General features: G+C 32.1%; 1 protein-coding gene, 1 long non-coding RNA gene and 1 pseudogene across 2 annotated transcripts; 1 reads left to right on the top strand and 2 right to left on the bottom strand.

Annotated features, from left to right (window-relative positions):
- Positions 1-339: 339 nt before the first annotated feature.
- Positions 340-12,363, top strand: LOC114728902 (uncharacterized). The gene is made up of 3 exons (XR_003738692.1): positions 340-350; positions 5,348-5,356; positions 12,232-12,363. It is a non-coding gene; the product is annotated as an uncharacterized LOC114728902 (long non-coding RNA).
- On the bottom strand, positions 4,596-12,426 carry LOC114728901 (MADS-box protein SVP-like). The gene is made up of 8 exons (XM_028915859.1): positions 12,245-12,426; positions 7,165-7,240; positions 6,668-6,695; positions 6,408-6,447; positions 6,212-6,311; positions 5,654-5,695; positions 4,816-4,854; positions 4,596-4,729 (listed from the first exon to the last, which is right to left on the bottom strand). The coding sequence occupies exons 1-8, from the start codon at positions 12,424-12,426 to the stop codon at positions 4,616-4,618; spliced, it is 621 nt and encodes a 206-aa protein (XP_028771692.1). The 3' UTR covers positions 4,596-4,615.
- A 7,346-nt stretch (positions 12,427-19,772) lies between these two features.
- On the bottom strand, positions 19,773-24,338 carry LOC114728909 (U3 snoRNP-associated protein-like YAO; annotated as a pseudogene).
- Between the last annotated feature and the right edge of the window lie 1,026 nt (positions 24,339-25,364).

Here is a 25,364-nt window from a genome sequence, read left to right as displayed (position 1 = left end):
TGTTGAACAAGTATTGTAGGTTATTAAATTGAGTTTAGAAACTTCAAATGAAGTGGTGCTGGTATGTTTTAGGGACGTGGCATAGTTTGATTGAGATGCTAGTTACTAAGTAAGGTAATACTATGGGTTGAGATAAGGAAGGAAGCGTTCCAAAGATAATAGTTCAAATAAGAAAAATTGTCCAGGATGACCAACTATTAAGTAAGGGTAGAGATTGAAAGAGATTGGGATTTAAAGAGAGTTATTTAATTTATAAATTATGTTGGATCAAGTATTAACCAACCCTTACTAATATGATAGGTTTATATATCTGCTAAAGCCTACCGAAGAAGCTAAGAGAAAGGAAACAAGTAAGGTTTGATTTTGAAGCAGAAGGTTCAGGTAGTAGTTCTTTCCTCCCTTACACTTGTGTATGATTGTTGCATGTCTGTTTGTGCCATATTACTTTTCTAAAGCATGAGAACATGTAATCCTTAATTCCTTGCATAGATTTTTAACCGTGACCACGTGCAGCTGATAAACGTGGGGCAGTGATTGCCAATTATATGTGCGGCAGTGATTGCCAATTATATGCGCGGCAGTGATTGCCAATTATTTGCGCGGCAGTGATTGCCAATTATATGCGCGGCAGTGATTGCCAATTATTTGCGCGGCAGTGATTGCCAATTATATGCGCGGCAGTGATTGCCAATTATTAGCGCATTATTTATTCAGCTTGTCTAATAGACATGGGGCAGTGATTGCCAGGTATGTGCGCATTATTTATTCAGCTTTTATATCTGTCATTGTGCATAAATGCTTAATTGCATTAGCTTGCAAGGTTATGTTCCACTTTGGCTTGTTTTGCATTCTTTATGTAATCTGCACATTTGTTTGATGGAAATTACTACTACGGGGATTCTTCGGAATCTCACCCCCCAATTTATGATGAACAGTGAAAGCTAGTAGCCTGAAGGACAAGGAGGTTGTTTAAGAAGAAGGTGGGCTGGTTGAAGAGCAGAGATACCTGTTTTAATTCTGTAAATTGTATAGCAAAATATATGGGCAAGTAACTTTACTTGCTCTATGGAAATATTATTTTGTATCCTTTAGAAGAAGGAAGTGAGCATTGCCAGGTGCACGTATATGCTGTCAACCAAGAGCGTTGCTTTATTTTAAATATAATATTATAAGATTGTATAGTATGAAATTATTTTAGATGATAATAGATTAAGTTGAAAGCAGGGTTGATATTGGATCACTCATCAGTTATCTGAAGCTTTGAAATATTTGATCAACGGATTCTAATGTTAAAGGATAAAAAAAAAAAAAAATCCCTGTCTTTTCTCAGGACAGAAACCTGGCGTTAGTGATTCACAGACGTTAAAATGATCCTATTAGTATATAAAAGTGAGGTGTTGCATTAAGAAAGATGATTATGGTGTTTTAGGAAAAATGAATCAATTTTCTTATAATTAACTAACTTACCTAACTTCCTTAATCTAATCAAATTAGTTAAATGGGTCTTATATTAAGGACCGGAGGAGTATTTTAAATGAGAATTAATGTGGTTTAAGATTTTTTCTGTCTATGTAAAACATACTAAAAATTAGATGTCCTATAAGTATAGGACCAAAGGAGTAATTACGTACCAAAGGTGCTAATTGCATATCAAGAATACTCACTTATATATAACAAATATTTGCTTACATATGACAGATACCTACTTGCATATGAGTTCTTATGTTATTTCGTTATATATATACTAATTACATATACAAGTAAGCATTCATCATATGCAAATTAATCGTATGCAATTAGCATTCATCGTATGCAAGTGATGATATGTTATATACAAGTGAAGGTCCATTATATATAAATGAGAATCTGTCATATACAATTAACATTCGTCAAGGCAACGTGGTTTTTTCCTATCACACTCACGACATTTAAGGACCACACAACTTTACATTTATTCTAGACCCCATTTCTCAATTAATTTGTCAAAAGGGAATTTTAACTAATTTTTCCACATAGAATACCTCAATTTTGAATCAATGATTGTAGTTATTTTGTTGAAATTGGGCCCTTATAATTTGATCCATTAATTCTCCAGCGTAAAACCCATTATAAGTTTAATTTATAGGATTTAATGGATTTTTTTTTGAAAAAAACTCATTTAATTTAACGCCATTTTATTATCCGTGCATAATCATCATTAAAAAGCAAGTATAATTCGGGATTTAGTTGAGCGGTCTTGAGCTTCAGTATACGAAGTCCTTAGTCAATATTAAAGTCTTCATACTTTTCGCGCATGCAATTAGTCAACTTTAGTTGAATTCACGACGTTTGTTGCTTGACTCTTTTTTTTTTTAAATACAAGTCTATGTGAGAATTACATCTCTTGTCACTTTACTATTATGACAATCCGCATTTTTGTCGTATAAACAATTAGAAATAAATAACTTCTTTAATTAGGTTTTTAATAAGAAGATATTTGTACTTACAAGAAAATAACTACTCTAATAAGATTAAGAAAAGTTTCTAAATAAGGGTATAATTAGAATAATATCATGATCTGTACAAATAAGGAATGGTCTAGTTTGCCTTAACTCATAATCTTTTCCCTAATCTGTACAAATAATTGCTATCCATTTTATGTATACAAAGCCTGGTTAATTTAGAATGTGTTTCTTTGTATCATCTGAGTATGAAAAGCGCTCTTCATTTGAGGGTTTTTCTTTTATAAAAGAATTTTTTTTTTCTTTTATAAAACTGAAGGGTTTTTCATTTAAGGGCTTTACTTAATATCATTTTGTTCTGTTTATGAAAAACGCTTTTTCTTTTTGGAAAAGAATAGAAGAAGTTTGACTGAACAATCTTTTCATAAGAAAGATCTATAATGGTTGGACTATGGCAGTGGGGGTTTTACCTTGCTTGACGTCTAACACATTTAGTTAATGGATTAAGATGTGAACTACGAAACTTTTCTTACTGGATTAAGAGACATCAAATCGTTTGTACTATAAACTGGCCCAACCAAACTTTGTTTCACTTTCGTGAGTAGTGGGCCGTATGGTCTCAACATTGATCTTAGGGGGCTCATGTATTGTAGGCCCTATCTACCATTTATATTGATAATTTTTTCCCTAAATCCTTTGATACTACCTCCGATTTTTAATATAAAAATTATTTTAACTTTTAACTTAATTTTAAATATAAAATTTTAATATATTTTATCTCGTATATTTATTTATTTATTTTTTAGTTAATCTTTGTAATGGTCGCATATATTAAATATTTTGTCAAATGATATTTTGAGGTTTCTATCTAATATATATTATTAATAAAGGTATTTTAGGGAAGATAATACTTATTTATAACATGGCTAATTTTCTTAATGTACTTAAATTAGTCAACTAACTCTTATATTAAGAATTAGAGGTAGTATTAAAGAAAGTTAACTTACAAATTTTGATACTTTTAACTTATTTTTAACTAGGTTCTGGTAGTTTTATTTAATCATATCCTTATAAGTCATGGTTTTCTATAGTTTTTTTTATTAGTAACATGAAATTCTAGGAACTTAGTTAAAAATTCCCTGAAACTATGACCATATGATAAAACACTTTAAAAGAAACAACGATTAAAATCATATAAAATTATAAAGAATTGTTTAAAAACATACAGGGATTCAATTAAAATTCAAGTTGAATTATATACAAATTTCAGAAAGATATAACATCAAAATCTAATTATCAACTTAGGTGTCCTATAGATAACAGTATGGTGTGAACAATGAAATAGAAAAATAAATAGCATAAAAAATAGTCTTTTTAGATAAAAACTGTTATTTGTGGGTTGGCGTAATAAAATAATTAAAAGACACATTGTTACTATTATTGAATAATTATAATAAGAGTTAATACATTTTTTTATTTTATTAATAAGGTTATAATATGATTAGAAGTGAATTTGCTATAATAAAATTGTGATCTTTTAAAAAATTTATAATATTATTATAGCAAATTTACAACTAATTTCTTCAATTTTAAAATTTCACTAGCATAAGAAGATTTTTTTTTTTGTTTTTGTCAAATAAGAAACTCCATTGATGATTGTTTTATTAAGATTTGTAAATTTATTATAGATAAACCATAACCAATTTCATTTAAGATATACAATATATTTGCATTTAATTTGAAGAAGAATCTTTTATTTTTGGAAACTGAGCAATTTTGGGAGAATGGCATTTAAATCCTAAAAGAATGAATTAATGACAATTAGGTGTTTTAAATTTTTTTCTGAAAAATTTGTTGTAAATGTCAATTCAGATAATTTACAAATAGGAATTGTAAATGGAGAGTTAAATTTAAAACTAAAATAGCTTATTTGTAATTACGACTTCTGAATTCACATAATTATGCTTGAATCAATGTTCATATTTTTTGCTTTCAAAACTGTTTGTTGATAACACGATTATTGTTAATTCAATCATTTGGGACCTTATTATCATTCTCTCAATAATTTTATTTCGCTGTTACGGACCAAAATAATTGACTTTCTCAATTGATTTTGATCCAATCATTTTCTTCTAGATGCTCTTCAATCATATATAATTAAATATTGTATAAGATCAAGAAAACCCCAACTTGAGAGAGGTATCAAAATCATTGAAGTGTTGAGGAATATTAGAGGATGAGCTGGACAAATCCACTGAGTCAAATGATTGCCCTTGTTCATGTGTAACCTGAAAACACAGATATTCTTATCATCTAAGCCATTCCAATGAATCCTATCGTTTGCAATGATCTGGAAAACATAGTTATATGTCACCTGTTTCAATCTCTTGTTCTCTCCCATCAGTTTCTTTCCCTGAATCATATGTTGAAACTTGAGGAAGAGATTAAGGTAATAAATAGCATATATTGCCATACTAATAACAACACATAATTGGGATAATACCAAAAAACTTTCATTCATTAAGTCTATTTTTTTGGGGAAAAAAATACTTTACCAGATGAAAATTAGGTATAGTGGAGATTGAACTGTTATATCAAACCTTCTAAGGTGAGGCGCGTTATTGGGACGCAAGACATATTTTTTCTAAACCTTTCAATATACATATATATAATGTACTAATTATATTATATATATTAATTAATGAGACTTCTGAATCATGTACATTTTAGAAGAAAAGATTCAGGTCAATGTCCCTTACATTCACATTAAATGCAAATTCTAAAAAGTTGTGGGGGTCAAGCAGCAAACTTAACTTCAGTGTTTATGTTAAGCACATACAAATTAATTTATAATCAAACTTCTCTAGTTAATAAAAACACAATTAGGAACCACTAATTGATGGTAGAATGAAGAGGTCCTCTCACTGCCAAACCAAGCAACTTGCTTAAAAATATGAATGTTCACACTCCAAGTTTGATCAATTCTGGTTTTAAGAATCATGAAAAGTAAGCTTGATTGCTTCCTCTTATTTTCTCTATAAATTAATTTAGTGTCTTTAGTTTTAATTGAAGCACTGTCACTCTAATTTATCCAACGGATCAACTTAGATCTTTAATTTAGTATCAATTAAAGATTTTGTTTCTCAATTAATTAAGTTAGAGCAATTAGAAAAGTATGGACGGATCAATGATTCAAATGGGATGACATATACCTTGCTCTTGAGTTCGAAGGTCTCATTTACAATTGCTTTATCCTGAAACATACAAGAAACTATATTCTTATAAGATGGAACTACACATAATAATTTAATACATTAGTAATTTGACTGTCAAGATTATTCATGCAGCAGTGGGGCCCAAATCACCTCAACATTCCTAAAGTGCATGTGAGTTATGCGGTCCAAGTCAAAGTTGATGGTCTAGATATTACAAAAAAAAAAAAAAGTTCAACTATTTTAGTTTAAGTCCTCCCATTTAATGGATTCTAGAAGATACAATTCTTGCAAACAAGAGAAAACAAATTATCAAAATTTGTTTTAGATAGGGGCAAAAATTGTTCAAAAATTCATTTTCATAGATTCAAAGCCCAATTCCATAGTCCCACAGGCGGGATCAGGTTTCACCAATTCCAATGGAATCAAAGCTTCCTTTAAAATCTCAGTGTCTGCATAACAAACATACGTATGCACACAGAATTCTTTTCCAACTCCTTTTTCCTAACCCTAGTTAATTCCTGCCTATTAATCGAGGTACAAGGGAAACAGATTGACCTTTGCCTTTGAAACACGCATCAAACCCCTTTCAAGCAGTTCCTCAAGTTTTTGTAATTCTTGAACTGTTGAATCTTGCAACTCTTCTCCATTCAACTGCCTGTTTAAGTGGAAGAACCCTGATTCTTTAATACAATATAGTAGCTATATATATGGTACATACACAGTACTTATCGTGCAGTATGAGCATATATACCTCAGTTCATGGGTCTTTATTGCTATTTCATGGCTCAGCCCTTTGAAGCTTTCACATCCAATCTGTAACAAAAATTTTCCATGGCAAACCCATCTACGATTTTACATCAGGTTAAGCATTGTCTGTGAAATATTACATTCCGTGATAAAAGAATCTCGTGTTGGATCTTTAAGTTTTAAAGAGATTTAAGTCTTGATTAACAGGCTACTTGGCATGCAATCCATAATATAGCAAAGAAAAACAGATACTTCTTCCTATACTATATATGTCGTCACTTCGTTCAATTAACTGGTTTTTACGTTCTATATTTTCTTTAATATTCAGAATTAGAGACAGCACTTCAAAATTGAAAGATTTAGCATCAGAGAATGCTCAGATGCATTGTTTCATCATCTGGTTGCTGCAAGAAAGTTGATACTTCTGTAGGGTATAGGTTCAGCATCATGCAGAATAATTAGGCTACTCTAAACCAAGCACAAAGAATTATGCACTTATTATAACTAACAATAACATTACAACGAACCCAACAACTTAAGGTGAAAACTAGTAATAACATTAAAGGCTATATGTTTGATAGAGGAGATAAGTACTATATATATGCGCATGTAACATTTATTTTCACTTCCATGCCAAATAGGCTTATGATAATTTTTAGTGACATATTTGCTTGTGGTAAAATATCCATTTTCGTTGTTTTAACTGATGCGACACCAAATCATCATTTGCGAAAATTGCTGGAAAAAAATTAATTACTTACCTGCAAATCAATACAAGGTTGATCTGATCTTTGCATGTCTAAATGGATACCATGTCTTTCAACTATCTTCTGCATACTTGAGATAGGGGGAAAAAAAAAAATCTCAGAATTCCTTTGGTAGATTATTAACTCATTTTTGTTTAAATGAAACATATGTCTCATTGAATGATCTTTCTCCATAATCATATGCGCTTTCTGCACCCATTTTTACGCTAATATGATTATGTTTATATATGTATGAATATCATTTAAAGACATGTTTATGTACATATAAAGGCATGTTACTGCGCTCAACAATTCAAACATTGCGTCTATTTGGTGATCTCGTTATGTGTTCTCTTTTATGTTAAAGTACTTTTAGGCTTTTTCTTTCAGCCGAGTTTTTCAATCTTTTAACAACAATAAATGATGATTTAATTTAAATTTTTTTACTCCCAAAGATTTATTGTGAGAAGATTTTCAACTTTTCAAAATGCTTATCTACTTCGACATGCTTGGTTTGATCATGTTGAATTTGATCGAGAGAAATGTTAATAACAACTTTATTACCACTATAATTTTATCAACATCTAAACCTCCTCATTAAATTCCTTCAGTCATTGTTGAAACTAACGCCCTTCAAGTTAAATATGCTTTGAGCTACTATAAACTCATCTTTAGCGCTAGTTCTTATCACCACCTTCTGTTCCTTACTCCTACAAGTCACTAGATTTTCTCTAACAAGGGTAATATAGCTATAGTTAGATCTATTATCTTTGTGAAGATCTTTCTTACTCTATATCTGTGAATGCTTCTGTATATTCATATACTCTCCCCCTTTGAAGAGGAGGCCTCTTCTTGGAGACTATTTCAAGTATCTCAGGATTTCATAAAGTACTGCTTCCAAGTGACCTTCTCTAGATTGATGCATATGCTGGCTAGCAAAACTTAGTTATCAAAAGCTAGCATGCAAGGGACAAATAGATCAGTTTTCCAACCAATCTCTGACACCATTCTTTATCAACAACTTTCACCTTCACCTCTCTTTCTAGCCTGTGTGAGAATGTCACTTGGTTTGCAATCAAGCATTCCTGTTTTTTTCAACAGTTCTGATATGTGTGGGTGTGTGTGTGTATGTATATATATATATATATGTATGTATTTCCTCTAAAATACATTGATTCTTAGACTTAAACTCAATAGCCTTTACTTCTATTAGTTGGTTCATTTCTAATGTATTATCTCCTGTCAGCATAATATCATCCATATGTTCATAACGAGAATAGGATCTTGTTCCCTTTTTATGCTCAAAAAACATAGTGTGGTATGGATGTCCCCGCTTGTAGCCTCCCCTTTTCAAAACTTTTGTAAACACCTCAAACCAAGCCCTAGGAGAATGTTTCAACCCATCCAAAGGCTTCTTGTAATGTCATGTGAACATCAATCAATTCTGAATAAGAACAGTAATAGTTAATTGTTGAAGTGGCCGGCCAGTGATAATTAGTAGCTAAAGATAGAAGAACTAGGATTGTATTTAATTTAGCCACAGGAGCGAAAATTTTTGCACAATCAATTCCATGTCTAAGGAAAATCATTGGCCATTGAACTAGTTCGGTACCTTTTAATTTTCACATCAACATGAAATGTCACAATAAAAACCCATTTGCAGTAAACTGGCTTCTTAACTATTGGAAGTTATATAACTTCTCCATTCCCATTCTTTTCTAAGGCTTTCATTTCCTCTCTAATTGCCTCTTTCCATTTTGGCGCATTTAGGGTCTCCTGAATATTATTTGGTGTCTTGATCTTATCAAGGCTGCTAGTAATAACTGTCAAATACCTTGACAACAAAGAATCACTTGAACCAAATTGTTCAAGAGGATGAGCAATGAAAGAACTAGGCTTCTTGCTGCTAAGAGAAATAGGTGCATCAAAATTATTGAATTCATTAACTTCGATACTTGCTCATATGGCTCAGTTTCCGGATGTACCCCATTTCAGATACTCTTGGTGCTTCAGGAACAAGGCTTGGCTTCTAAATTTCGTTTCCTTCATGAGTAGGCAATAAGAAGATCTTATTTCTTTGTTTTTCCTCTTCTCCTTTCTACAAGTTTCATATGGTTTTAGTCATTTGATTATGGGTAGAAGTGTCACAACTAATAGGTTAGGTCAAGTATATCAAGTATGAGATTCACTCATCTCCCTAGAGACTTGGGGAATGGGTTTCATAAAAAGTGACATTCATACTTTGAATGATACTATAAGAAATGTGATCGTAGAGCTTATACACTTTTTCTGGTTAGTGACCAATTGGAGGGAAGACACTGAAGACTAAGTTCAGCCTACTAAGATGATCAGCCTGACCGCATGTGACTCCCCTCACAGTTGTTTCCTTCTTACTAGCATTGCCCCCAATGAATTTAACAGATTCAACTCTAGATAATAGATCCCTGATATCATGAGAGCGATTGAAAATTTCATTTTGTTGTGTGTTTTAGAGAGTCCAAGGTAAAGGAGATATATACACTAGAGAGAGAATCTGGAATCAATTCTAGTGTGAGAGATCCTGATATAGCAATAACGCCCATGAACCGGCTATTCATTCCCTGAAAATTTTGCAAAGCGTTGACATCAACTACACTATGATTACTATGCTAATTCTAGGATGTGAAAACAACAAAAGTTGAAGTAGAGTTAAATACATAAATAAGCTTTCCTATGACATGGATTTTTGGGACTTGTCTATCCATTAGTTATGCAACTGGCTCAAGGGTTGCAAAAGGGAAGTTGAGCCACGGTCTCTATCCACATAAATATGTGGGTTTATCTATAAAAGGTTGATAGTGAGCTTAGTGGACTCCCTAACACGATCTTAGCCAATCAATTTAAATAGGGGCCGCTTATCAGGCTTAGGGATGAGAAAAGGCTAGCCACATGATATAAGACTAAACTCTACGATTAGATCTAATGTTAATTATATGTGTGTTTTCTTGCTTCCCCAAATAAACAAGTATCATCCAAATCCCTCACATATCAACAGTAAGGAAGGTACTCCCTCCATCTCTAATTATAAGACATAATTAACTAATTCACAGATATTGAGAAATTAGTTGACTTCTAAAAATTTATTCCTTCTTTCCAATTTTGTCCTCAATGGTCATCATTTTCCTTTATTAATAGCAGGTGCGCCAACTCATTTTATTTATTGCCCAGGGGCATTATTAGGAAAAATTATCTCATTAATTTGTCCTAGAACTTTGTGAATTAACTTATATAGAGGGACATCAAAGCCTTAAAAATCATGTCATATAAGTAGGGACAGAGGAAGTAGTTTGGAGCCCCCCCCCCCCAAAAAAAAAGAGGGAATCGGAGAGTTGACAGATAAGATGAGACGGATGTATATAAATAAACATGTGTCATATTACATGAGTTTTATAGATCAAAATCAAACAAGTGAGAAACAATTAGATGTGTACTTGCTAATTTAAGGGTGATTCTTTCATAGGGTGATCCCCTGAGAGACACAACCATGTAGGAATAGATAAAAGACGAAAGGTTCCTCTATATCGTCATTTTGAGATAAACGTTGCAGTGTTAATAGTAATTGCAAGATGACGAATCGCTTAATTAAAGCAAAAGAAGCCCTTTCATGTGCAACTAAGGAAAAATGGATTAAAGTAATGGAAGAAGAGATAGAATCAACCAAGACAAACCATGTTTAGAAATTCGTTGATCTTTTATTTGGTCAACAAACCATAAGGAAACAAGTGAATCCTCAAGACAGCAACGAGGGTGTGGTTCTATTGAGAGATATAATATCGGTTTAGTTGACAAGTAGTATACATCAAAAGAAGGCACTGAGTATGAGAGTATCTTCTCGATCGCCCATGATGATGAAATTCAATTATCAGTTAGTCTTATTTTAATTTATGATAGTTGTGAGTTTAAACTTGAAGGCACATCGTATTGATGTGAAGACTAGCTAATTAATGGCTTTTATCCAAAATGGTAGAAAGCCACAAAGTTTGTAGGCTCCCTAAGGTATTTGATATAGGCAATGACATGTCCATGACCTGATTTCTTATTTATTTTAGGTGTCATGAGTGGTTTTCAGTTCAATATATCCACAACAAAATAAATCATTTTCAAATGGCCAATAGGATTATTGTGAGATACATAAGGTGTTTTGCAAATTATTTATAGATTATGCTAATCAATGCAAAGATACATGTAATTAATTAGCAGGATACAGATTCTAATTGGGCTGTGAGTCCTTGGGCAAAGCTATAAGTTCTTGGATAATAGATTTCGATACATTATGGATGAAGGACCCTATGAGTACGATGGTAAAATGACGCACACAAGTATAACTATTTGAAACTTTTTAGTCTGAATAAGTTTTTTGGCCAATTTTAGTCTAAATAATTAAAGACAACTATTTATTGTTGATGCTTACTAATCCTGTATATATTATTTCAAAACTTTGAAATTGAAAGAGAAAGAGTAACGTCCTATTCGATATTATCTGGATCGTCTTTATTTTTATACATTTATCCAGAAATAATTGTTTTCCGATGCATTTTGAAATCGGATATGCACACACACACACACATTCACCCAAAAAACATGGATACATAGATAATACATAAAAATGTTAGTCTTACTATCCATCACTACAATCCATACTGATATACTAGGTAGGATGTTAAAATATTAATAATTATTCATAAACAACTTGTCTATCAAATGTGTAAATATTCCAAAATTTTTGTAGCTGAAAAAGGTTTTGCAATCACATTGTAAACAAATTACAATATTTCCCTTTTTTTCCATTTTATATTTCTTGCTCCTTTTGCTCTTTTATGCTAATACGATGTTTCTTCTCTAAAGGTACAATAGTACTCGGGAATTTATTCCCCGATTGAGAATTGTTTAAATTGAAATCAAGATTTTGTACAGGATTTGACTGATCAATATGAAGAAGGATGGATCTATAGAGATAGAAATATAATTGAAATCTATATACATATAAAAGGAAAGCTACGCGCGCACACATGATAATGAAGGGCTATATATATACAAGTCAAGAGAAGAAAGAGACCTTGAGCTAGCATAGTCGTAGAGCTTGCCAGTGGAAGAAAAGACAATGAGACCAATCTCAGCATCACAGAGCGTAGCAAGTTCCCTAGTTTTCTTGAAAAGCCCTCTTCTTCTCTTTGAGAATGTCACTTGCCTTGCTGATATGTTATCGATCTTCTTTATCTCTATCTTCTTTCTTGTCATCTCCCCTTTAATTTCTAAATTAACACAAACCAAAGCATCGAAAATCAATTCATCAGTAAAAATTAATTTCTGGGCTTGCATAGTTTTACACAGAAGAAAAATACTAACTCCAAAAAAAAGAAAAAAGAATCAGTAAGCTGCAGATAGCTAGTTGATGTACCAAGGAAGATGAAGATCAAAAGTGAAAAGGAAGAAATCAAAGGAAATTTTGTTTCATTAAAGAAAAGAATCGAGTGATGAAGAGAAATTAGGGTTTTCCTGGGTCTGGCTGTTGACTACGCAGAAAACGAAAAAAACCAGAACTTCCACAAATTAATCTGATGAAAGTGAAAGAAAGGAACCGTGTAATGGACAAAAAATCAGTTAACATAATTACTGTGGGTTGGAATTGGAGACCAAACTTGAGGGAGAGATCAGAAAATAATCAGATAATTATAATGTCCCTTATCGTCCCCTACCTTTTTCCGATCTCCTATTTTCTGAGCCTGAGTGATATTAGAACCTAAAATTCTGAACAAAATAGCCCAATAGAAGAAGGGAATAAGATGGAAATAAGCAGATTAGATTGGGAGTGACTGACTTCGGAATTTCCAATTATGGGCCGGCGATAAAGCTGGGGTTTTGTCTGCAGTTTTGTTTTGTTCTGTTTTTTTTTTTTCCTCAAAGAAAGGTTAAATGGGTAGCCATCCCAGGCTGTCTTAATTTTGAAGTTTAGTTTGCTTTACGGTACAAAGAGACATGTCTGGTGGCTCCCTCCGACAGTGACAGCCCTCACCCTCGTACTCCTCGAATCTCCAATATCTTTACTGTTTTACTTTGGTTTTTTTAATCGCGGAAATTACAAGTTGGACTAGTTTATTTATATTTATTCCTTCAATCTTCTGATTCTCATTGCTTTTTCTTATTCCCTGTTGTTTTTAAATGCAACTTTGGCTTTCACAACCACCCAAGTAAATATATTTTATAATGAACAATTATGCTAAATTTCTTAGTTTAATAAAGTAAAACGGGAGAATATTTAAATTTTACAGAGTTTGAAAAGTACATAACATTATTGTGCATTCTGGCATGTGGTTCATTGATTCTTTACTATAAATGTATATCTTGTGTAGTTGTATTAATATTTATACTCCTCCGATCCTTAATATAGGATCCAATTAGAAGGTTGATCTTGGTCCTAAATATAGGACTAATTTCTCATATTTTTCTATTTTTTCCTAAATTACCCCTATTAAATAATTAAATACCACAATAATGCCTATATATATATATATATATATATATATAAACTAGCATCAAACCTATAAGAGATATTCTGACCACAAAAAAAAAACCTATAAAAGATAATTATGTAGGCTGTGTGAATTTGTGAATCCCAAAAACAAAGATGACTGTAATATGGTGGATTTCATTCAATCAGAGGCCAAAACAGTGTTCCTATACATATGAAGCTTGGACGATGTTGGACCGAAGGAGGTGAGTTAGCCAGACTCTGAATTTTTTTTCTTCAAATGTTTGTTTTTTAAAAGAAGTTCTAATGAGGGCATTTTGGGAAATATATGTCATATTTATGATTGTTACCTAACTTAACTAACATCCTTAATTTAATCAAAGTAGTTAAATGGGTCCTATATTAAGGACCGAAAGAGTATTATCGAAGTTCTTTAGACTCAGATATATTATTTATATGTACTTTTAATTTTATTATTGATATTCTGTGAAGCTAAATGGCTAATAACTTGTAAAGAACATTTCAACGCATTATCCAATTAAAGGGTGTCGAACATGATTTTAACACAATCTTTTCTTCTAAAATCATTTTTCATGAAACTATATCTATCTAATTGAAAGAAAATACAAATAAGTAAAATATAAGTCTCTTTCTTTTGATTGGACTTAATACCGCAAGTAAATTTTGAGTTTATGAGATTGAGAATTTGAGCTATAGGAGTTACAGAGTTTCAACTTTCAAGTATATGTAATAGTATTCAGGCAAAAACAAAAAGTATATGTAATAATATAATAGTACAATTAAAAATCTGCGGTAAGTGAAATAGGACAAGCAACTAAGAAACTCAGCCCAAGTAGCTATCAATTTGGTGTCCTTGACAGACGTAAAAAGCACTATGCGCGAAGGAATTTTGACGATGGGGAAAGGGAATATAGATGGAAATGAGAATAGGAATGGAGCATTAATTGGTGTGTTTGGCTCAAAAGAAAAAAGAAAAGGAGAGGGATTTTAACAGAGGGGAAGGAAAGAGAAAGGAGGCAAGGGATTTTAATATTATATTATTTGAATTAATGAGGGGAGATGGGAGAGAAGGGAATTTTTATCATTTGATATATGATCTAATAAGTGCAACAGTTATCATCTATTTGCCATGCGATGTAAGATCAGAAGGGTAATATGAGATATTAAAAACTAGTTATAGGTATATTAGTCAAAATAAGCTAAAATATTACTATTTTCTTCCAAATCCCGTGAATTTGGGAGGAGAGGCTATGAGGAAGAGGAGGAAAAATCTTAAAAAATTTAACCAACCCAAACAAGGAGAGGGAAGCAAAATCCATCCTACCCTTCCCCTCCCCTCCTTTCCCCTCATACCAAACAAGCCTTTAGTTGGGAGTAAAATTTAAATGGAATGCTTGTGATGGAAATATTAAAATGTCATTAGTTAATTAATGACTCATGGACTTTATAAATAAGAGTCTTAGTATGTGATTAGATGTGTGTCAGGATGTGAATTTTTTTATAAGTAGGGGATGTTAACTTGGGTCTCTTTCATGAGTCCCCAAAATTTTTTGGGTTGTTTGTCATCCTTCAAAAAAGGAATTAGATTTCTTCAAAATGATTGATCATAGGGGTGTTTAACTGCATCCTGGCCTGTCTCAAGTTCCATCATTTCCAGACAAAGCAATCGCATTTATAAAATTTTTGGAATGGGATGAGACGCAGGATCAAAGTTCATGATATATCATCTTTTTTTTAGAAAAGTTATAAATTTATTTCACTTCTCAATAGTTATTTTAGTTTTGTTTGCCAAATTTTAATTATTGCCGATTATTTTGACCAATTTTTATCTATTTTCTCTATTTCTCTATGGTTTTTATCATGAGTTCTTATGCTTGAGGTATAGTTAGTCTTTAAATAAAAAATTAAAAAAAAATAGATGGAATGTCGGAAGGGATGCCATTGAATTGTAACAATGGAACACGGGAAGATTTGCCCTTGTGATTTCTCTAGGTACAAGGAGGCAGAACACTTGATCTCCATCGAGCTTATCGGATCTAGACGTTGCGGACCTCTCCTCCAAATCCAACTTAGAAAATGATTTATAGTGGTTGCATTTACATTTGATACGATCCATATGTAGGGCTCTTAAGCGTATGTATACTTTTTGAGATTCATGTGTTGATATGTTCTCATAACCTTATTATCAAAATCATGGATTTAGTAACTCATATATCACTAAGAAAAATGTTTTGCAGAATCACATTTAAACATTCATTATTTTGTTAAATTCCTTTTTTTGTTTATAGTGAATAGAGAGCATAAGGAGAGGACGATATTGCTCTTCATAAAAAGAAGCACCAACTGTCAATAATCCTGGTGTGTGTGTGTGTGTGTGAATCAAGTAAATTCACAGTACCATTATTATCAAAAGCGAACTCTCTCTTATTACTCATGAATGCCCAGAAACACTCTATTGCCTTCCCATAACTTTTGCAATAGGCACTCCACTCTTTAGTGGGAGGATTGTTTCCTTTCTAATATAGTTAATGGATTGAAACTGACAAACGAACTCAAACTTATTGCTTTGATATGGTGCGCATGCATCCCACTCACCATTGCCTTTCTGGGTCACCTTCTTCATAAGGCCCTCTTACTACTACTACTACTACTGAAGATAATTAATTCAGTCATTGTGGTTAGACTTTATTATGGATTTCTAACCACATTCTCCATAGGGCCCTCTTATCTAATCCTTCTCTGACCTTGGGTTATGGAAGAAGGAACCGAGAAGAAAGTATCAGTAATAACTGGTTTCATCTTATTCAAAAAGATAAGAATTCTTTTGGTAGTTTTTGATTCCGAATCATTAATTTGTTTGGGCACTAATTTTTGATTTTCCATTCCAAGAAAAAGACATATATCTTTGGAAAAAGTTTGTAAAAAAGGTTATGATATTCAACAGTTTACTTTAGATAGAAAAAAGGAATTAAGATAAAATGAAAATTTAATATATTTTATTTATTTAAAGAAATCCATGATTTTATAAGATTCTATAAAAAATAGAGGAGAGGGTCAAGATATATACTACTGCTGCTGTTGTTACTACTATTAATACTACTGCTACTGCTGCTGCTGCTGCTACTTGTCACATCCCATAAAATTTAACATTGATAAGAGAGATGAAAAATTAAGTTAAGGGCCAATAAGGAAAGAAGCCCAGCTAAGGAAGCCAGGTATGACACAAGACCTAGAAAGGGTCTGGATCGATATTTTCAAAATTATCGGTCTAGGAAGGGTAAAATGAAAAAATTTGAGAAAAATCCTAAAAAATAAAAAATCAGTGAATTAGAGGTTTTGAACCTCAATGGAGGCCCTGAAGGTAAAAATGGAGTAAAAATAGCTTATTACAGAATTTCCCAAAATGAAGGTTTTTCAAGAAAAATAGTAAAAATAGGATAAAAATAATTATTTTAAATATGTAGAGGCCTCAATAATTCTTGAAAAAATATGAAAAAACTATTTAAGAGTTTTTTTTGAATTTATAAAATTTATTTCAGGCCCTGAAAGTACAGGAATTTATTTTAGAAAATTTATTTCCAAAATCTTATCAGTAAAGCCCTATTTCGGAGAAAATTCAAAACAAATGGCTAGGGGTTGAGATAAATTCCAAAATTTTTTAGAGAGCTTTCCTATCCTAGATAGGAGTTTTGAATGGAGAAAAATGAATTTTTGGAGGCCTAGAACTATTTTTGAAAATGATAATCAAATTAGTGAGTTTTAGTCAAAAATTGATATTTATATGTGGGCCCCACTTTTTCTTTCTTTTTAAATCAGATTTGAGATTCATATTGGGCCAAGAAGACCCAAAAAATTTGTTCAAATATTGGCCCAATGATTAAGTGGTCTTAAGCCCAATTTAGGTCAAAATATCCATGGAAAAATCATGAAACAAGACACTTAGCAAGATCATAAAATTTGGAGCACTTGATGGCTGCCACATGGTCTCTTAGGTGGCCAAATCTGGCGCCACACTGGAGGGGAGGAAGGTCAGGTTTTTTGTCTACAAATACCCCCTCATTTTACATATAATTCAATCAAATTGGGAAAATTTGGAAAAAAATTCTGTCAAAATTAAAACTTACCTCCAAACAGCTCCAAATATCCTCTAAATCCAAGAAAAGTTGTCAAGCTTCCAGTTAGGATCCATTAAGGTATGTCTGAACTTGATTTTGGTTGGATTTAAGGGTTATTTTGTTGGATATTTTGTGACAAATCCTATGGTATGATGCTGCCAATTTTTAGTCAAGTCAAGAATGATTTAGGGGAGGATAGAAACTATGAATATGAGCTTCAGATTACATGTTTAATTGATGTTTGGATTGAATTTTAGAAGAAATCAAAGTTAGGGTTTTGTTAACCCTATTTGGTCACTATGCTATATTGGGGTAGGAGTTTGTTTTAATGTGATTTGATAATTCCAATGAGTTTAAATGGTGTTTTTATGTAGGGATGTACCAAGGAAAAGTGTTTAAAATCATTGGAATCAAAATTGAATATTTTGGAATGTGATGCTACCTATTTGGCCAAATTGAAATGGAAGGGAAGGAACGTGATTTTGTAAAATCTAATTTGATATTTAGATTCTACATGAAAAATTGTGTAGGATTGACCAAGAGATTGATTGAAACAAAGAGGGATTAATTAGGTCAAAAATCAAAGAAAAAGGAGTTTAATTGAGCTTAACGTCAAGCAATTTGTTTATGCTTGAATTATTAGTAATTTAGAATGTATTTGTGCTTGGAATAATAGGCACACTACAAGAGATGAAAGAGGAACATCATTCCCTAAAGAGGCCGAATTGAATTATCAACCAAGAGGCAACATTGAACTCATAATTTGATTGCTTTCTTGCTTATTTAAATGTATATGTGGTATGTGATTTATGTTGCCATGATGTGATTGAGAAAATTATATGATTATCTATGGGATTATATGTTAAATATGCCTTGGCAATATATATGAGGAATGGCTTGATTTATTGCTCTCTTTTCAGAGCAAATGGTATGCACATAAAATGTTGCATAATGATGTTGATTTTATGTACACATGTCACATTTCCATGTAGCATGAATTGCATGGTGATTATGGTTCTTTGCTATTGAGATTTCTATGAAATCTCACTCTTTATGTTCAAAATCCACCATTTAGGAGTTGGACCAAGGAAGGACAAAGGGAAGGAAGTTATTTTGGGAGAAAATTGATTATTGTGCCTCTTTGACCAATGTTTGTAATTAATGTGGATTATTGTGAATTATCTTGAATATTTGTATTAATGACTAAAGGCAGAATGTATGTGAATATTTGACCAAAAGTTCTATTTTAGTATTGAATTGTTGAGTGGATCAATGATTTAAATTGAGAAGGAAAGGAAAAATCAAGAATGATAACTTAAGGGATAAAAGTTGACTTTTTAGGGGTCAAGTTTGACCAACAAGATTTTGAGCAATTGACTGAGTCTGGAGTTGAAATTTGGCAAGCTTATAGATCTCATTTTTATCTTTAAAAAAAGTGATGATTCATCAAATTTGGAGTTTTGTATAGAAAGTTATGCCCTTCTAAAGTTGGGTATAAATTCTAAAAAATTGAAAATTTACCAAACAAAAGTACTACTTTGAACAAAATCTGGAATTTATGGATGAGTTCTGGATGCCAATGATATTTTTCCTTTAAAGAGCATGTCAAGAAATTTCCATAGAACTTGGAACCATCTCATTTTGATTTTTTTAGAATTAGTTATGAATTTTCAAAGTTTAGCCTAAATAAAGGTTACAATGAATAGTAATCCGAATTTCAAGAAATTCAAAGTTTAAATCTTTCCAACTTTGAGCAATAAGAAATGGTTCTAAATGGTTCAAATGAAGTCTAAAAGTAAGGTATGACACTGCTACTGCTACTACTGCTGCCGCCACCGCTACTATTGCTATTACCGTCGCCGCTGCTGCTAACCCCACCACTACCAAACTAGATGAGAGGGTCAAGATATATACTACTACTGCTACTACTGCTACTGTTACTATTGCTACTACCACTATTGTTACTACTGCTGCTATTGCTAACCACCACCACCACCACCACCACCACCACCACCACTGTTACTACTGCTCTTGTTGCTACCACTACTGCCACTACCACTGCTACTACTACTGCTGCTACTCTTACTACTCCTACTATTGCTACTGCTACTGCTGCTGCTATTGCTGCCACTGCTCTCACTACTACCACTGCCACTACTACCACCACCACCACTAGTAGTGCGATTTGTCTCAAACTTTGTGTGAAACATGAGATATATATTAGTTTAAACAATAATAGAAAAGAAGATGGTTACCATTTGGGATTGTTCCATTTTCGTTTGGCTTAGATTCGAACTCTTTTGTGAGTTTGGCATGAGCATTTTTCACAATGCTTCCATCATCCGACCCAGACAAGAACTCATCATTATTCGCAAAGCAACAACATTCTATGGATGATGCTGAAGGTCAAAAAATTAATTGTGACTCTTCATGAACCTAACAAAAGATTAATTAATCGATGTTAAAGATCACTGTACATCTGAAAATTAAGGACATAAAGCCCTTAAAAACGAAGGGGAAAAAGCATTTTTTTTTATGTCCATTTCTATCTTTTCCATTTCCAATTCACGATAGAGGCTTCGAATGAAAGAACAAAATGAGAGATTTGAATACACATTTGTTTAAAGTGTGAAACAATATGTGCGTTATATAATATACGAGGTTAATTACCTTAAACAACCGCATGGTACGATCACGTCCAGCTGTTAGTGCCCTTTCTTTTCGTAAGCAATCAATGGTTCGTACTTCACTTTGGTGGCCAAGCAACTCAACCGTAAAAGTTCTGTCTTCAACATTCCATATCTTAACTGTTCGATCAAGTGAACCGGAAAAAAGTTCTGAAGTTCCTTGCCTAAAAAGTTAGACATGAAACAGGTCCTTTATGGCCTGAAAAAGCCTGTAAAATTTACACATAATTGAGAGCTATAAGCATAGAAATTAACAACATGCATGTGTGATACGGTTAAAAGTGAAAGGCTAGAATGCCACATCAGGCTAATGGGTCTCTAAAATAGTGGATGTCCTAGTGAAGCAAGGAGCTAATTAACTAAAATAGGAAATTTCGTTAAAAATGTGCCGTATAATAAAATTCATGATATATCGTCTAAGGCTTTTGGTTGAAACATACGAATCATTTTAAAGGTCAGAATAAGATATGATTTTACTTGAAAGCTTACATTACCAAACATGCAGCAAATTGTTATAAGTTCTAAGAGAAAGCTCATTCCAAAAACACTAGCACATTAGTACGGAGAGCTTCTTAAACTTATAATATGGGACTCAATGATTCTTTATTTGAAAGTTGAGGCTAGCCCTCTCCATGACATCAACCTCTCAATGAAAGCACAAATAATGTTATGAGTACTCACTAAATAAAAAAATAAAAAAAATCTTATAAATACAAGTCTAAAAGAAAAGGCCTATTCAAAAGACTATTCTACTAAGAAGAAGAGTCCCCTATTCATAACACAAATTACAAATCAGAAATCTTCCTTGGTCTTAAGACCATATAAACAATAAATAAATTCTTCCGTTGCAGAAAGAGCTAATGAATCTCCAACTGTAAATGATTTAACACTCTAGCTAGCTAGCTTATTGTTTTATGCTTAAACCTAGAAATGCATGGAGACAATAATCACATTATAATCTAGAAAGATCAAAGTGATACCTGAACATGCTCTCTTGTACGCGTATCCCATAGATGAACCTGGCGGTTGAGGCCTCTGATAGCCCAACATCAGCCATCAGAGCTCACGGCCGATGCTAGTACTTGTTTATTGTCCCTTCCAGGCTGACCTTGTGGTTGTTTCATCCCATGAGACCTCAGTACTTCATCACTAGGCCATTTATACTTTTCACTTTTCCCACTGTTTACATCCCACTACACGATAATCCCATCCTTTGAAGCTGAAAATCCCTTCATGTCATCCTTTGATGAGGCCACAGCAGTAGCAAACTATAGGTGCTTCAATAATAGGCGAAATTCTCCACTTGTTCCTTCTTGTTTAAGCCCATATTAAATTCATCATATATTATATAAGTATCACACTGCTCTGATAATATAAGGGCTACTTAATTAATTTGGGTAAATTAAAAAAGTTAAATAAATTACTTACTTATAATAAATGTGATATGATTTCTCTAAAATACTCATATGCAATATTAGATTATATATTAGTTTATAGGTCAGATAAATTATTATAAAATAGATTAGCTTCTTATATTTAATCAAAATAAACTCCTAATTAGCTTTTACATTACAAGTCCCTAGTTAATGCAATTGCAAACACATAAAATAAAGTTGATGAAAAAGGGAAGAGTTACAGATAAGTCAAATTAATTATTTAATTACTGATAACTCCCTAAACTTGACATATTATTATTAATGATTGAACTTCTCAAATTTTTTCAAATTTGACTAGTCAATGTCGAGTGTCGCAAGAGGACTTCTCATAAATTCTGAGTTAGATTTATTATAAGTCCTCTTGCAATATTTATGAGTTAAAATTAAAGATTTAAGATCTATATTATGTCTTTCCACAAGTTTTCAGAAATCTTATTAGTATTTAGTGAAACTGAGCAAACTTATCAGTAATTAGTTTCTTTTATTGGACTTACCCATAATTTATTTCCTTAAAAAAGTTGCAGAAATCAATATATAATTAATGAGTTCAATTCTAAACAAGAAAATTAGTTAAGTTAGTTATTTGTAATAAATAGATGTTGTCTTTTCTAAAATATACTTGCTAATTATATGTATTAGCTAAAACTAAATATTTAACATATGCAACTACTACAAAAGTTACTTCAAAAAAAAAAGATAAATATAAGAGAAAAAGTGGATTGGTGTATTATATTTAGGACCAAATTGAATGTTAAACTAACTCTCATATTAAAGACTGGAGGTAGTATATATTTAGAGGTCTTTTGTTAGGTCTAACCAATTTGTTGAATTGAAAATGCATGTAGTGTTATACACTTATATATAGGTCGGTTGGTGATTAATTAACTAGAAACTCTCAAACATCGGATAGGCTATTCATATATTGAAATGTGGTACTTTTGGAATAATAGAGTAGGTTGTATATATAATTACACATGATTATGTTAAAGTTAACCCGCCAAGTCGGTGGATTTAAACAAATTGATGTCATGATAGATTCAACCTATTTTGGAAACTTTAAATTTATATCTGGTTAACGATGATGTAAACACGTATATAGTTTTCTTTTTTTAAAGATGTTCTCTCCTAATTATTCAAGTATAAGGTTGAAAAACATGGTCTTTTGACTTTTTTTTTTTTCCTTTTCTCCATTTCTTTCATTCAATTTTCTTTTTCTTTTCATTCATTTCTTCTCCTCATCCAAACAAAGCATAAGGAACTTTCGGAGATCTACCATCTCAAGTTGTTATGAATTGTGTAAGTGTTCTTGCCTCTTTAATAGGCAATTGGACGTTTCGTTTTCAATTTTTGTATATAAGATTAGTCTTGTTTGAAGGAGTCTCTCGATTCCCTTCATCAATAACCACATAAAGTTTCGTCCATATTGTTTGGGGAAAAAAAACTCCTAGTATTTAAAATTCGCCAAAAAAAACTTTATGCAGAGATCTTTTGTCAGGTCTCACCCATTTGTTAATGTGATTGAAAAATCATCTTGTGCTATAGGCTATTAGGTAGGTTTTGGTCTTTAACTTGAAGATCTCATATATAAACATGCACACATTTATATATAGAGGATGGCCAATGTGGTACTTTTAGAATCGTAGGATATGTGCGTGTGTGTAGGTTATTTACTAAGGTTGTGTGTATATATTATTCAATTTGGAAATTAAATTATATATATAGGTTACTCAGCAGGATTGTGTGTGTCTATATCTATACATAGGTGGCATCCTGCTGGCGCTGAATCTCTCTCTTTTTTTGTAGATCGTTCTTATTCTTTTTCAAAGTTTCTCTAATTAAATTCTTTTCCTTAAATTTTTGGTAACGACTGTATATTAATGTTAGTTTAATTTTTCATTGTGGATTTGTTCTAAAAGGGTAGTGAGAATATTTTGAATGCTCTAATTAATTGAGATAATTTATAAATTGCTTTGTTATATATATACATTTTTTTTATCCTCATAATTTAGATCTTTTAATATCTATTTGAGGCTAATTGATATTAATCGAGAAATATTTCATTTTATTAGCCAAGTTTCAATAATTTATGAATTTGAAGTGCTTATAAATTCTCAAATTTTAAAGTACAATATTTTTTTAAAAAAAATATAGTTTTTCACGTGTGCTGCTTAATTTTTTGTTTGTTTATTTGTACAGATTTCTTAGAGCTAATGAAGTCAAGAATTGATTTTAGAACTTTTGATTAGTTACAGCTTACTTGTGGTCTTTTTATGTAGTTTTCAATTAGGCTTAATTGGGTAGTATTTTTGTTTTTTGTTTTTTTTCTTCAAATTATTGCTTTTTTTCCAATCATATTTGAATGACCAAATACTTGGTAGAATTTCTCATCCCGTTTAATGGACCAATGCTTGGCAAAAACCATGCCGCCTATAATGACAATGCCTCAAGCCTCAGGCAGCTTGTAGCCTTTAATGGACAGACATTAAAAGCTGATCTCGCACAACAAGAGACAGGTATTAGGGTTCAGCAAATAGCTTAAGAGAGAAATTGATAACTCTTTATTGTGAGCATATTTAAAGACTATTTTGAATATATTTGGGAAAGTCATTAATAGTATTTTGAGTGATTTTTAAGAGCTAATTTGAGAAATTAATTTGGAGCATTATTTGGTAGATTTTCTTGTAAATATCCTAGTTTTAAATAAATAAAAGTAATTAATAGTAATTCCAAGTTTTATTCTATTTTATTTTCTTTCAGTTTCTCTTATTTTAACCCATTTCCTTTTATTTTATTTTCTAGTTACTTCTTTCTTCCCCCCCTAACCTTGTACCACATTCGTTTGGTGCTAGAACTTTGGAATCATTTGAAGCCAAAATGAAAGTCACGTGTTGCATAAGAGGAGAGGGAGTGAAGAGTTAGAAGGGCATAATATGGGACTTGAGGAGGAGGGTTTTGGCTCTAACTTATCACTATTTATCAGGAAGGAATTAGGGATAACTGTTCATGGAGGAGGAGAGGCGATAGAGCACTATTCAGCATCTGGATTTCTCATGCCAATCAAAAGCAAGGAAGGAGAAGAGACACCGACCTGGCTTGAAGAGAGAGCTAGAGAAGGATCATCATTTTTAGTAGATCTTGGAGGATGAGTTTGATGGAGCCAGAGCAGAGAGACTGGACATAGTGGTTTTCTTATCTGAAAAGAGAGAGACACCATCGATTATCAATTTGAGGAAGAAGAGTGACTATTCATCATCTTCATTCTGGAAACACGTGGGCTATAGCTGAGCAATATTTTGATTCCTAATAGCCTCTCAAAATTCCTACCAATTTAGCTTGTTTTAACACGCTTTTGTCGGTTTAGAAAGCTAAATGTGTAGGGTTATTCTCTTAAGCTGGAAAATATGACTTAAAAATGTGAAGCTTGATTTGTGCTAGCATTTGGGGACTA

Source organism: Neltuma alba, unplaced genomic scaffold, assembly GCF_004799145.2.
Source record: "Neltuma alba isolate B1F8T4 unplaced genomic scaffold, ASM479914v2 tig00012581_pilon, whole genome shotgun sequence".
Lineage (NCBI taxonomy): Eukaryota > Viridiplantae > Streptophyta > Magnoliopsida > Fabales > Fabaceae > Neltuma > Neltuma alba.
This window is presented reverse-complemented; position numbering and strand designations above follow the sequence as displayed.